Raw genomic sequence first — 14,342 nt, forward strand, 5'->3', positions numbered from 1 at the left:
CATGCTTGAAATCTATATTCTAGTATTGCTAAAATCAGCCTTGAAACTGATTGTGTTAAATCAGCCTTGAAATCTATATTCTAGTATTGCTAAAATCAGCCTTGAAACTGATTGTGTTAAATCAGCCTTGAAATCTATATTCTAGTATTGCTAAAATCAGCCTTGAAACTGATTGTGTTAAATCAGCCTTGAAATCTATATTCTAGTATTGCTAAAATCAGCCTTGAAACTGATTGTGTTAAATCAGCCTTGAAATCTATATTCTAGTATTGCTAAAATCAGCCTTGAAACTGATTGTGTTAAATCAGCCTTGAAATCTATATTCTAGTATTGCTAAAATATTTTTATAATTAACAAAATAGGCCAAATATTTTATAATTAAATATATACACTTACTAGGTTCTTTTCGGGGCTAAAACGCGGATTGTCAATTCTGGTTTTGTTAAATTTATTAATTTTTATTTTATGTAAATATTTGCATTTTACATTTTCTTATTTAACTTGTTATGCGTTATATATTTAATTTTAAATTTAAAATAATCATTCATGTTAAGTTTGAATTGAATATATTGCTATTTTTTATTTTATTTTTGAATTGAATGTTAAATTTAATTTAAAAGAAAAATACCTTTTTACAATAGTTGTGACCTTTTCCTATGATGAAAATTAAACTTACTTCTCCTAACTCAAATAATCATCAAAATCTATCTTGTATTAAACCAATGTTGCATTCCTTCTCCAATCTCTTTATCACCTTTCCTTTGCACTAGAGTGAGCTTGTTTCTCATATTCTTATCAAGAAGCTTTATCAAGAGGTCTGCTGGAGCTTCAGTTTCCCCATGTCTCCTTCTATTACGCTCGCTCCAAATCATGTACACAGTCGCTTGAAACATGTACTTGATAAGAAACAGATTTATCATCCCTCTCTTTGTATCTCTCATGATTCTCATCATTTCTTCCCAACTCACCGTAAACTTTTCTCTCAAAACACCCTTCATCAAAGCCTCCCAAATCTGCGCAGAGTAATCACACTCAAAAAATAAATGCTCTACAGTTTCCAGCAGTTCAATACACAAGACACATGACGTATTGACATTCCCATTCCAGTATCTCATGCAATCTCCAGTGGCAAGTCTTCCTTTCATAGCCGTACATAAAATGAAATAATACTTCGGCGTTGCATACTTAAACCACACTTCTTTACTCCAGTGGCATAATTGATATCTTTCTCTTGTGAAATCCCAAGTTTCCTTCGATGAAAACGTCTTTTTATAATTCTTCCCATTCAGCCATAAAGAAACATCCTTCTCTTGAGTTCTACTTTCTCTGTGCTTTTCAATCTCATCCTCTACTTTGTTTAAAAGCAAAATTCAATGGTGCCTCCTTCGATGCTTCCAACTCTCCTCCACTGTTGCATTTAACGAAATCCCCATGTCAATATGACTTCCTTCTCCTAATATATCCTTCAAACAGCCCATTGAAGACCAATTTTTAAACAAGAAAGAAGTTCTCTTCCCATCCTTAACCTCTACTTTATACATTCTTTTCACAATCTCTCTACACTTCAATATCTTCTTCCACATCCAAGAGCCTGACTGAGTATTCTCTTTGACCATCCGGATCGAGCCCTTCCTGATCAGATATATCTTTACCCAGTTAATCCACATCGAATCTGAAGAAAGTATCCTCCAAATTAACTTCAGACAGCTTACATAGTTCATTTCCTTCAGCTTCCTTAAGCCCAGACCTCCCTCCTGCTTTAATTTGTTCTGCAAACATCAGCCCAAGATACTTTCACCTTCCTGTAATTTAACTCCGGACCAGACCAAAGAAATGCAGAAAAAACCCGTTCAATCTCCTTCATACAGCTACTTGGCAATCTAAAAGCAGCCATCCAAAAGTTAACCAAGCTTGAGATAACAGACTTGATCAATTGGAGTCTTACAGCATAGGATAAAAACCTTCCTGTCCAAGATCCGATTCTTTTCCTTATCTTCTCTATCAGGGGCAGGTAGTCTAACACTGTCATGTTCTTCGTCAAGAGAGGAAGACCTAAATAACGAACAGGAAGTTTACCAAATGCAAAAGGGAAATGGCTGAGAATTTCTTCTTGTTTTCGTATATTGCTATTTTCTGCTTAACTTATTGGTAGATATGTATTTTAAAATTTCTCTATTGTACTATTCATTTTATTTTTTTGTTCAGATGTGCTACTGGTTGTAACCTCTCGCTTGTGCTCGGAGGTCTATACTGGCTTTCGGATATGATTATCTTCTTCTACGGCCACCGCTGAATTGTATCTTTCTCTTAGATAAGAGTTTATTTTAGTCCTAGGTTGTGTAAGGTTTTTATTTTGTGGGTTTGTCAGTACGCATGTTCATGAGTGTGGGTTGCATTCGGGTCTCTTTGGTTAGTGGTGTATGTTGGATAAGCTTGGATAAAGCTTGTGATATAAGTTTCCTTTTCTCTTTGTGTTTATCTTAATAGGACTAGGAAACTTAATAATGATTGGATTAGGATTTGTTAGAGTCCTATATACATATACGCATATTGATATGCGAATGTGTGTGATTTGAGACTTGTGATTTGAGCTTTTGATTAAGTTTATAAGAGAAGGACTTCTTATTGTTCTATATTTGGTATCAGAGCAATCAAAGATTCTTTGAAGGGATTACAAACAAACATGGTAGATGTTAAAGATGGAATCGTGTCACCCAAGGAAGCCGGACCAACAACCATTAAATACCCGATGTTAACCTCCACAAACTATACTGTCTGGGCTATGCGGATGAAGATTGCACTCAAGGTTAGCGAAGTTTGGGAAGCAATAGACCCTGGAACCAAAGACGAGAAGAAGAACAATATGGCAACTGCGCTTTTGTTTCAATATACCCGAGGGTTTAATCATGCAAGTCGGCGACCTGGACACCGCGAAGGCAATATGGGATGCTATAAAGGCAAGACACGTAGGAGCTGAGCGGGTAAAAGAAGCTAGGCTTCAAACCCTAATGACAGAATTCGATAGACTCAAGATGAAAGAAGAAGATACAATCGATGTCTTCGCCGGAAAGCTATCCAAAATCTCCTCCAAATCTGCTTTTTTAGGAGAAACGATAGAAGAACCGAAGCTGGTTAAAAAATACTTAAAGTGTTTGCCAAGAAAGAAATACATTCATATGGCTGCTTCTCTTGAGCAGATGCTTGATCTTAATACCACACCCTTTGAAGATATTGTCGGGAGATTAAAGGCGTTTGAAGAGAGAGTTGCTGATGAGGAAGAAGAAACACATGAGGATACCGGAAAATTGATGTATACCAATGCTGATACGACCTCTGAAGGCTATGGTATAACTCTAGAGGTCGAGGCCGCAGTGGTCGATCTAATTGGCATGGAAGAGGTCATGGCCGCAGGACGTTTCAACAACAGAGGGAAGCATATAGACAAGGACGTGGTGGAGACGCCTCGCATATCACATGATTCAAGTGCGATAAGCAAGGGCATTACGCCACGGACTGTCCCGACAAACACCTAAAGCTACAAGAGACCATTGAGAAGAAGGATGATGATACTGAAGAAGCTGATACTCTCATGATGCACGAAGTAGTCTATTTAAATGAGAAAAGGGTCAATCCAGCAATCTTTGAGACAAAATCAGATACAATGGAGGTTTGGTATATCGACAACGGCGCTAGTAACCATATGAGTGGCAATCGTATGTTTTTCTTCGAGCTTGATGAAACTATCACCGGGAACGTTCGTTTTGGAGATGAATCAAGAATTGACATCAAGGGTAAAGGATCAATTCGATTCATTATCAAGAATGGCGAGAAGAAGGTGCTGAAGAACGTCTATTACATACCATCACTATGCAGTAACATTGTCAGCTTGGGACAAGCAACTGAGGCAGGATGTGAAGTACGTATGAAGAATGACACACTAACTCTTTATGATCGAGAAGGACAAAGGATGCTCAAGACAGCACGAACAAAGAACCGCTTATACAAAGTGGCTCTACAAGTTGATCTTATCCAGTGTTTGCAAGTAAAGAGTGGTGGAGAAGGAGAGATATGGCATGCCCGCTTAGGCCATATAAATCAAGAGACGATGAGAATGATGGCCAACAAGGAGCTCGTTACAGGTCTACCCTCCATCAGTCGACACACAGACACTTGTGTATCGTGTCTTCGTGGAAAGCAAAGCAGAAAACCGTTCCCACAAGCAACCCACTTTCGAGCAACAAAGCTCCTTGAGTTAGTGCACGCTGACCTTTGTGGACCTATCTCGCCTTCGATACCATCACACAACCGGTATGTATTTGTTCTTATTGATGACCACTCACGCTACATGTGGACCGTTCTGATAAAGGAAAAGAGAGAAGCCTTCGAAAAATTTAAAAACTTCAAATGACTTGTCGAACAAGAAACACGGGAGGAACTAAGGAATCTCCGAACTGATCGAGGTGGTGAGTTTACTTCTAATGAGTTTCGATCCTATTGTGAGAAGCATGGCGTGAATAGACACCTAACGGCCCCATACTCACCTCAGCAAAATGGTGTGGTGGAGCGACGAAACCGAACCCTCTTAGAGATGACTAGGAGCATCTTAAAGCATATGAATATGCCAAATCATCTATGGGGTGAAGCCGTTAGACATGCGACCTACCTAATCAGTAGAATGGCAACGAGATCACTAAAAGGAAGAACACCTTATGAGGATTTAAAGGGTCGAAAACCAAACCTGTCCCATCTAAAGGTGTTCGGTTGTGTGTGTTATGCAAGAACAGAAACACCCGGAAGAAAGAAACTCGATGATAGGTCTTGGGTTCTGGTTCATCTTGGAACCGAACCAGGATCAAAAGCCTACCGACTATTTGACCCTCTGAAAAAGAGGATTGTGGTAAGTCGTGATGTCATATTTGAAGAAAATAAAGAATGGAAGTGAAACGAAAACAAAGGTTTCGATGGGTTCGTCGATGAAGATTATGAGATCAACTTGAGACGTCTTAGTAATGGAGAACACGAAGCTGAAGGTCTTGGTGATGATGATGACAATGGTGATGGAGAGAATAATGTGACAAATCACGATGATGAGTATGAAGGTGTTGACGAAGGAGAAGGAGAAGAAGATCATCAGCCACAACCAAGACGATCAACGAGAACCAGTAACAAACCCTCTTACCTTGATGACTATATTCTGATTTCAGAAGTAGAAAGTGAGAAGCTCTTGATGATTATTAATGATGAACCATCGATTTTCATTGAAGCAAAGGAGATGAAAGTATGGATCGATGCGTGCAAGGATGAGATTTATTCTATTGAAAAGAATAACACTTGGGATCTTGTTGAGTTACCTGCAGGTGTTAAACCCATAGGACTTAAGTGGGTATTCAAAATCAAACGCAACGCAGATGGAACTATTAGTAAATACAAAGCTCGGTTGGTGGCCAAAGGATATGTTCAACGACATGGCGTAGATTATGATGAAGTTTTCGCTCTTGTGGCCCGAATTGAAACGATCAGGCTGATCATCGCGCTAGCAGAATCACACGGATGGGAGATACACCATCTCGACGTCAAGACTACGTTCTTGAACGGAGAACTGAAGGAGGAAGTTTATGTTCATCAACCAGAAGGTTTCGTTATTGCAGGTGAAGAGCGAAAAGTCTATAAGCTTAAGAAAGCTCTTTATGGATTGCGACAAGCGCCAAAAGCATGGAACATAAAGCTCAACAAAATCTTACGCGAGCTATGCTTTCACCGGTGCTCTTAGGAGCCGTCTATGTATCGAAAAGAATAAAACAAGAGGGTGCTAGTCGCGGTTGTTTACGTAGATGATTTGTTGGTCACGGGCTCTTCTGACAAAGATATCATTGAGTTCAAACAGGAGATGGCATCTAAATTTCGAGATGAGCGACCTTGGCAAGTTAACATATTACTTGGGCATAGAAGTAGTTCAATACGAAGGAGGGATCATACTTAAACAAGATCAATACGCTCGCAAAATACTCGAAGAAACGGGAATGAGCCTATGCAACCTGACTCATGTACCATTGGAACTAAATGCAACGTTCTCAAAGTCGATTACTGAGGAGAAGGTTGATGAAAAGGAATATCGACGGACCATTGGATGCTTACGATATCTATTGCATACGCGTCCGGACCTGTCATTCAGTGTTGGTGTGCTCTCTCGATACATGCAGGACCCTAGAGCATCTCATGGTGCGGCTCTTAAGCAGATTCTCAGATACCTACGAGGTACTTGCTACCTTGGTCTCCATTATTTGCGTGGAAGAGACGTAAAACTGATGGGTTACAGCGATAGTTCCCACAACGTTGACATCGATGATGGGGAAAGTACTAGTGGTCACATATTCTATTATGGAGAGAGTCCTATTACCTTGAGTTCTACAAAGCAAGAGATAGTAGCTCTCTCATCATGTGAAGCTGAGTTCATGGCTGCAACGGAGGCAGCAAAACAAGCTATTTGGTTGCAAGAACTTCTAAGTGAAACTGTCGGAGAAGAAAGCAAACGTGTAGTTATCAAGGTTGACAACAGGTCCGCGATTGCTCTTACGAAAAATCCGGTGTTTCATGGGCGAAGTAAGCATATTCACAGAAGGTTTCACTGTATTCGAGAATGTGTCGAAAATGAGCAAGTTGAAGCTGAACATGTCCCGGGAAATGAACATAAAACAAGCATTCTAACTAAATCGCTTGGAAGAACGAAGTTCAAGGAAATGAGAGATCTTATTGGGATCAAAGATGTGTGTAAAGATGAGCTCAAGCTTAAGGGGGAGAATGTTGGATAAGCTTGGATAAAGCTTGTGATATAAGTTTCCTTTTCTCTTTGTGTTTATCTTAATAGGATTAGGAAACTTAATAATGATTGGATTAGGATTTGTTAGAGTCCTATATATATAGACGCATATTGATATGCGAATGTGTGTGATTTGAGACTTGTGATTTGAGCTTTTGATTAAGTGAATAAGAAAAAGACTTCTTATTGATCTTATTGTTCTATAGGGTTGCCGTTTGATTAGGTTAGTTCTCTGTGATTAGCTCTCTTGTATCGTTGAATCTTTATCCTTGCTCCTCCCATTGCCCTTAGTTAGATTAATAACCAGTTTTCTCCTGTGGTCTTAATGGTGGTCTGATCTTGTAAGGATAACCTCTTGGTTCGCCATATATAGCATACAATGAAACCTAAATCTCTTGACAGAACATGCCGTTTATATGTATATTTTTAATCAATTCATATTTATATGTGTATATCCACAAGTATATATGTACATATCATACTTTTGTATACTTTGTGCATGTGCTTGTCGTGTTTTCCACAAGAAGCATCGCTTGTAGCTAGCTCTACACAATCATTGGAAGCAAATGGATTCCATCAAATCTATGTGAAACATATGTTAACTATGATCCCAAAATGAAGCTAAGATAATGATGGAACTCGAGCTTGATAGACCATTTCCGCAGAATATATGATGAAACAGTTTCATGATAGCGTTTGAGTACTCATACTCTCTTTACATAAAAAAAAACAAGTTTTTGGTTCCTTTTAGCCAAGTGATAACTGTATATAAGGTATCTTATATATTAAAACAGAAGTCACAACCTTGATTCATGTGTGATTTTTTTAAAAATGGACCTATTATATATTAAAACAGAAGTCTGATTCATGTGTGATTTTTTTAAAAATAGACCTAATGGACCTACTCCTAGAAAGTCATGTTATATTTAATCTCTAATCTTATCATTTAAATTTTGGGTCTACCATAAATTTTTATTGGGCTATCAATAATTGGATTTAAAGAATAGATAATTCATTGGGTTTATAGATATTATAAATTAAATAGATATAATTTAATGTTGTAATACTAAACCTCCAGATGTTAAATACTTAAATATTTGTCGATGTTAACTTTTAAAATTATAAAGATTTTTTTTTAAAATAACAAAATTATACTATCTAATAATGATTAATCTTTATTACCTTAAACCAATGAACACAAATTTTAAACTATATAGTTTGTTTTAAAAATTAAACAAAACTAAATGTTTAATTATTTACTCGATAATATAAATCTACGAAGAGAAAATTTTAATTTTTAAATTTTTTTCTAAATTTGTGAAATGTTAAAATATCATTGAATATGGCAATAAAACAATATTTTACTAATCTTTATATCTTATACATTAAAATAGAAGTCATGATTTCTTTCATGTGTAATTTTTTTAATTTGGACCATCATTTAGAAATCTTACTAAATGTATTTTATTAAGACTAATAATACACATAATCTTTAAAATACTTTAATCATAATATCTTTTGATATCTTTTTATTTTAAATATAAATATATTTATTTTAAAATTCTAACAAATCTTTTTTAAAGAATTATTACAAGATCTTCATTTTTGAAATTATATTTAAATATTTTCACTAATTTTAAAATTAGTTGAAAGATTATTATATATTAATATATTCATTTATCATTTATAAAACAAAAAAAATAAAAAATTTTATAATATTTAATCTATTATATAATCATAATCAATCATATTAAAAGAAATTATTATATTGAGCTAAACATAATAAAATTGTATTAAATTTATAAATTTATAAATTTTATATATTTTATGTTCGTAAGTATAAAATATTTACGTTCAAAAATAAAATGTAATACGTTGGTAAAAAGGGTTAACATTAGCAAAGTATATAATACATGTATTTCTTTAAAACTAATAATATAAAATCTTTGTAACTACTTTAATCATAATATATTTTCATTTTAAATATAATATATATTTATATATTATATTTTAAAAATTCTAAAAAATCTGTGTAAAAATATTTTAACAATAACTTAATGTACTTTAAGTTATTGTTTATAAAATGAAAATAAATAAATTATATCCTATTTTATATACGTTATAGTCATGATCATGTTAAAATATTATATTTAAATAAATATGATAAAAGTATATTCAATTGATAAATTTATAAATTTTATTTTCATAAATATAAACTATCTTATATATTAAATCATAAGTCACAACCTTGATTTATGTGTGATTTTTTTAAAAATGGATATATTCTTAGAAAATCATGTTACATTTAATCTTTAATCTTATCATTTAAATTTTGGGCCTACCAGAAATTTTTATTGGGCTATCAATAATTGGATTTAAACAATAGATGATCCATTGGATTTATAGATAGTATAAATTAAATAGATATAATTTAATGTTGTAATACTATACCTCCATATGTTAATTATTTAAATATTTGTCGATGTTAACTTTTAAAATTATAAAAAAACAATTTAAATAACAAAAATCATATTATCTAACAATGATTAATTTTTACTACCTAACCCAATGAAAACAAATTTTAAACTATAAAGTTTATTTTAAAAATTAAACAAAAACTAAATGTTTAATTATTTACTCGATAATCCGAGATCTAGTTTTTATTAATATATAAGCCAAGGCCATATCCTCGTGACTATAGCAAAACCATAGATAACAAAACGTAACGTAATTATAAAATACACATACAGCATGAAAAAAAATGGTAAACCATTTTTCGGAGAGAAAATGTGAAAGCCTCGGTGGTCACGCGAATGAAAATCTGGTGTGGTGCGGATTCAAACTCGGGTCCTTTTAGGGATATACGGAATGCCTTGACCACCCGACCACAGACGCGTGGTTCACATACAACATTATCTAATAAGAGATTCTGTTAAATTAGTTGGTACGTAAATTACATACCTACATTATCTAAGGGAAACGCGTAGTTTTTACACTAACAAAACCTGTGTCTAACCTTATTGGTATCAACATCAAGGATAATGGCTTCGACAACTTCTTCACTAGTTGTGTCAAACTCATTCGCCAAGGCATCTCGCAACTCCTCTATTTCGATATAACCACTGTCAAAGAACGTAAAGGCTGTCTTTAAGTGCTCGTCACTGCCCATCTTTATGATGTGTACCGATATATGGCTACGAACTCATTAACGTCTAAGTATCCATCTTTGTCAACATCTCCCTGTATAATAATAACAAAGCCGCTAGCTCATTGCTTAATAGCTTGTAGGTCAAGTAACTATTGCTTAGTAGCTTCAAGTATTGCTTAAGAGCTTACCGCGTCCATCAAGATTTGAATGTCATCTTGAGAAACAACAATCCCTAGTTTACGCAATCCGATCCTTAGCTCATCGATGGTAATCTTTCCTTTATTGCTAGTGTCCATCACTTGAAATCTTTCTTTGATGCCTGATGCTTCTTCAACCGATAAATGCTCAACTATAACCTAAAGTAATACAACCACAACATAACTATCTTACACTCTTTCAAAAGATACCAAAAAAAAAATTCAAGATAAGAGATTGCCAGTGCATACCCTGAGTGCCCTTTTCTTGAGCTTGTTCTTACGGTTTCACCTAATGAAACATTTGGAGAATTCTTACCATCTTGTAACCATGGATGTTCCGTTAACCAAAGATGGTTGGAGTCTTACTTAAGTTTGATTCAATATTAATACCAGAAACAATTGCATTTTGAAAGCAAGATGATACCAAGCACTTGTTGAGCTGTAAGACAACGCTTTGGGTCAGGATGAAGCATCTTCCTGCTTAACTCAAGCATCTTAACTCAAGCATCTTGGCTAAGAAGCCAAGATAAAGAAAGCTTTACCTGGTTTGAAGAAAACATACAGACCAAAATCAATGGCCTTCAAAGATGCAGTTTCGATTTTGTTTGCAAACAAGAAGTTCTCAGGTTTTAAGTCTCTATGCATTACAACATATGCTTATGGCACATCTCAAAACATGGAAACACGCATCATGAGAAACAACAAAGACGTGCCTCTCAAGCAATGTTTATAGATCAATAATGTCATCAAAAAAACCTAACGAACCTGAACAACTTTCATGATAGTCTTAACAACCGAAGAAAGCCAACAAACTCGGCCAAACACGTGTCAAAAGACTAACAACATATGATCAACCACAAATTGTTCTCTACTGCCCCACCTCCAAGTAGCGCACACCACAAAACACATCCTCTACTCTACTCTACTCTAATAAACATATACGCAAACACATACAAAATTCACAACAAACACTAGATATTTGGAACAAACCAAATATACAAAACCAGATGTAGATATTTAGAACAAACCAAATATACAAAACCCCAATAGTATTAAGTAAAGTAGTATTATTATCAACCCAACAATAAGAATTGTATTGTTCTAAAAAAAATTAAAATACAATAAAAATAACAAAAAAGTCTAAATATATAGAATTTTCAGCCGTCACCATCATTCACCGCGCCGCAGCTGTCACTACCTCCTCCACCACCACCACAACCATCTCCGTACTCCCCAACTCCTCCACCTCCACCATCTCCTCCTCCTCCTTCTCCACCATCTCCTCCTCCTCGCGTTCGTAAGTATGGACACGACTAACTCCGCCTCCTCCACCACTACCACCCCTGGCTACGTTCCATGTCGACCAACAACCCTCTGTAATCATCACCACAAAATAAACAACCCATAGAATAAAGTAAATAATAAAAGGGTCGATCATATCTCTAAAACAGGAAACCAGTTTGAGCAGAGCGAAAACAAATTAATAAGAACGCAGAATATGTTTTCTTTCATAACCAACACAATCATTGCTCTTATTTATACTTGTTATCTATTTTCCTATTTGACCTGGGATAAGAAATTTAGATAAATCATAAACCTAAAGATGTTAATTAAACAGGGCTAAAAGTTAAATAGGCCTGCAGGTCCGATCCATCAAAATAAATATACGTCCTAATTATAATTTAACAAACACCCATAACTTATAAGATCAAAACTCAGTATGCTGCTGACGCGCAGACATTAAGGATATGAAAATCAACAAAGTTGATTTTGTACCTCCGAACCGAAGAATAACACCGAGTTACAGCTTAGGCATACCTAAAACCGTGCATCAGGAGCTGATTTCCTTGCATGGTAAGCCTAAAAAAATTAATACCAAATAAGCAGGTATGATACTGATCGGTTTATGTAGCATGAAGAGAGGGAATATTGTTTGTGTTAAATGAACTGTTATGCAAAACAGTACTTTAGGCATCTACATTTTATATATTTTTCTTCATTTAGAGTTTCATACTTTTACTCTCTTGTTTAATTAATTTATTGATTTATATTGTCCCTTAGCGAGACCATGCTTATCGTATTTTCTGCAAGAAACATCGCTTGATTAATGATTTAAGCTAATGCAGGGGTTTTATTTACGGTACAATTTTTATTTCAAGACAATTGAACGGTCAAGCTGTGAATTGAACATACACCGAAGAAAATTATTGTGACGAACGACGGGTTTATGATGTTGCTATTAGTTCTTGTAAAAATAGTTAATATTAGTGCATATGGTTCACCATATATGGCAATGGCAGTCACCACTTAAAAACGTAATCCTTTATTCATGAATTTTAGACAAACAATATAGTATAGGCAAAATACAATGAAACGATAAAATGATAAATCTCTTGAACATGCTGTTTATATATATAGAATCACAAGTTTAGTAAGAAGTCTTTCTCTTATTCAATCAATCAATAGCTTTAGAAAAATACCTCAAACTTTTGTCTCAAATCACAATCAACTCTCACGGTTTTATCTAATGACAAAGGCTATATTTATATAGCAACCAAAAACCTAATCCTAGTTGATAAACACAAATCATATCATGATCATTATCTAAACAAATCATAATCCAACTAGGAATCAAATAACTTGTTGCTTAAGGTTTCTTCAAGTTCAAGCTAACTCCAACATTCTCCCCCTTAAGCTTGAACTCACTCACATCTTCAACTCCAATCAGACTTCTCATTTCAGTGAACTTGATCCTCCCAAGTGGCTTGGTTAAGATGTCAGCTCTCTGTTTGTTTTCGGGTACATGCTCAACTTCAACATGTTCATTCTCAACACATTCACGTATAAAGTGGAATCTCCTATGAATATTTTTGCTGCGGCCATGAAACACATGATTCCTAGCAAGTTCTATTGCCGATTTATTGTCCACCCTAATGATCACTCGCCTGCACACTTCATTCACGACCTCACTCATCAATTCTTGAAGCCAAATAGCTTGCTTTGCGGCTTCAGTAGCAGCCATAAACTCTGTTTCACAACTCGACAATGCCACTATCTCCTGCTTTGTGGAACACCAAGTTATATAGGACTATTCCCAAAGTAGAATACATGCCCAGTCGTACTTTTCCCATCATCTATATCCACATTGGGCGAACTATCGCTGTAACCTTTGAGTTTCATATCCTTTCCACGCTGAAACCGAAGTCCAAGTGTACACGTCCCACGCAAGTATCTTATAACCTGCTTCAATGCTGCACCATGAGACTCTTTTGGCTCCTGCATATATCTGCTAAGAACCCCAACAGCGAAAGAGAGATCTGGACGAGTGTGTAGAAGGTAACGTAAGCAACCAACACTACGGCGATATTCTTTCTCGTCCACACTCCTTTCTTCCGGTGCCTTGGAGAACTTACGAGTTCATCTCCATGAGCACGTGTGTAGAGTTGCATGAAGCCATTCCCGTTTCCTCAAGTATTCTTCGTGCATATCGATCATGTTTTAGAACGATCCCATCTTCTCCTTGAAGAACTTCAATACCCAAATAATAAGTCAACATCCCAAGATCACTCATCTCAAATTTAGTAGCCATCTCAAGCTTAAAATCTTCTATCAACTTCAGTGATGATCCGGTAACAAGCAAGTCGTCTACATATACGACCACTACAAGGAGCTCATTACTTACTTCCTTTCTGTATAGCGATGGCTCTTTTGAGCAGCGGTAAAAGTTTAGACCTCTCAAGATTGTTGGGGTGAAAAACGGTTACGACAAATTTAACATTCAAAACGTCCGAGGAAGAAAATAAGAATTTCTCCGAACAGTACTTTTCGGAATAGATTCTTCCTTACGAAAAAGCTTTACGGAAGAAAGAATCGAGATGTCCGACGAAAGCTCGAAATAGGTCGTTACGCAGCGACCGATCGTCCGTCCCGCTCGGTCTCTACGTAGCAACCGGGCTCGAGCCAAAATTCAGTCGCTGTGTAGCGATTGAACCCTTCCGAGCATCGATAGGACATCAATCCATGCATTCTCATCAAACCTTCGAATGTTATCTCCCGAAGACCGTAGCAAGCTTAGTCCATGTTTTCCGCTATTCAAATTCAGATCATCCCGCACGGTCGCTACATAGCGACCAAGCTCAAGCCAAGGCTCGGTCGCTACATAGCGACCGAGCGCTCGTCC

At 35.9% G+C, this 14,342-nt stretch overlaps 2 protein-coding genes across 2 annotated transcripts; both read right to left on the bottom strand.

The window, feature by feature from the left end:
* Positions 1–704: 704 nt before the first annotated feature.
* On the bottom strand, positions 705–1,145 carry LOC106337821. The gene has a single exon (XM_013776933.1). It carries the CDS (start codon positions 1,143–1,145, stop codon positions 705–707), a length of 441 nt encoding a protein of 146 aa, XP_013632387.1.
* An 8,667-nt stretch (positions 1,146–9,812) lies between these two features.
* Positions 9,813–11,417, bottom strand: LOC106337822 (calcium-dependent protein kinase 14). Its single transcript, XM_013776935.1, has 4 exons — positions 11,361–11,417; positions 10,154–10,321; positions 10,002–10,057; positions 9,813–9,939 (listed from the first exon to the last, which is right to left on the bottom strand). Exons 1-4 carry the CDS (start codon positions 11,415–11,417, stop codon positions 9,813–9,815), a joined length of 408 nt encoding a protein of 135 aa, XP_013632389.1.
* Between the last annotated feature and the right edge of the window lie 2,925 nt (positions 11,418–14,342).

Source organism: Brassica oleracea, chromosome C4 (assembly GCF_000695525.1).
Source record: "Brassica oleracea var. oleracea cultivar TO1000 chromosome C4, BOL, whole genome shotgun sequence".
Taxonomy (NCBI): Eukaryota; Viridiplantae; Streptophyta; class Magnoliopsida; order Brassicales; family Brassicaceae; genus Brassica; species Brassica oleracea.

Bases quoted from the DNA above. Each gene is read 5' to 3' on its own strand.
- LOC106337821 (XM_013776933.1), bottom strand. From the start codon at position 1,145: ATGAAAGGAAGACTTGCCACTGGAGATTGCATGAGATACTGGAATGGG.
- LOC106337822 (XM_013776935.1), bottom strand. From the start codon at position 11,417: ATGGTGGAGGTGGAGGAGTTGGGGAGTACGGAGATGGTTGTGGTGGTG. The intron at 10,058-10,153 runs GTAAGCTCTTAA...ATTATTATACAG, and splicing joins TTCAAATCTTGATGGACGCG to GGAGATGTTGACAAAGATGG. The intron at 9,940-10,001 runs GTACACATCATA...GTTCTTTGACAG, and splicing joins GAGTTCGTAGCCATATATCG to TGGTTATATCGAAATAGAGG.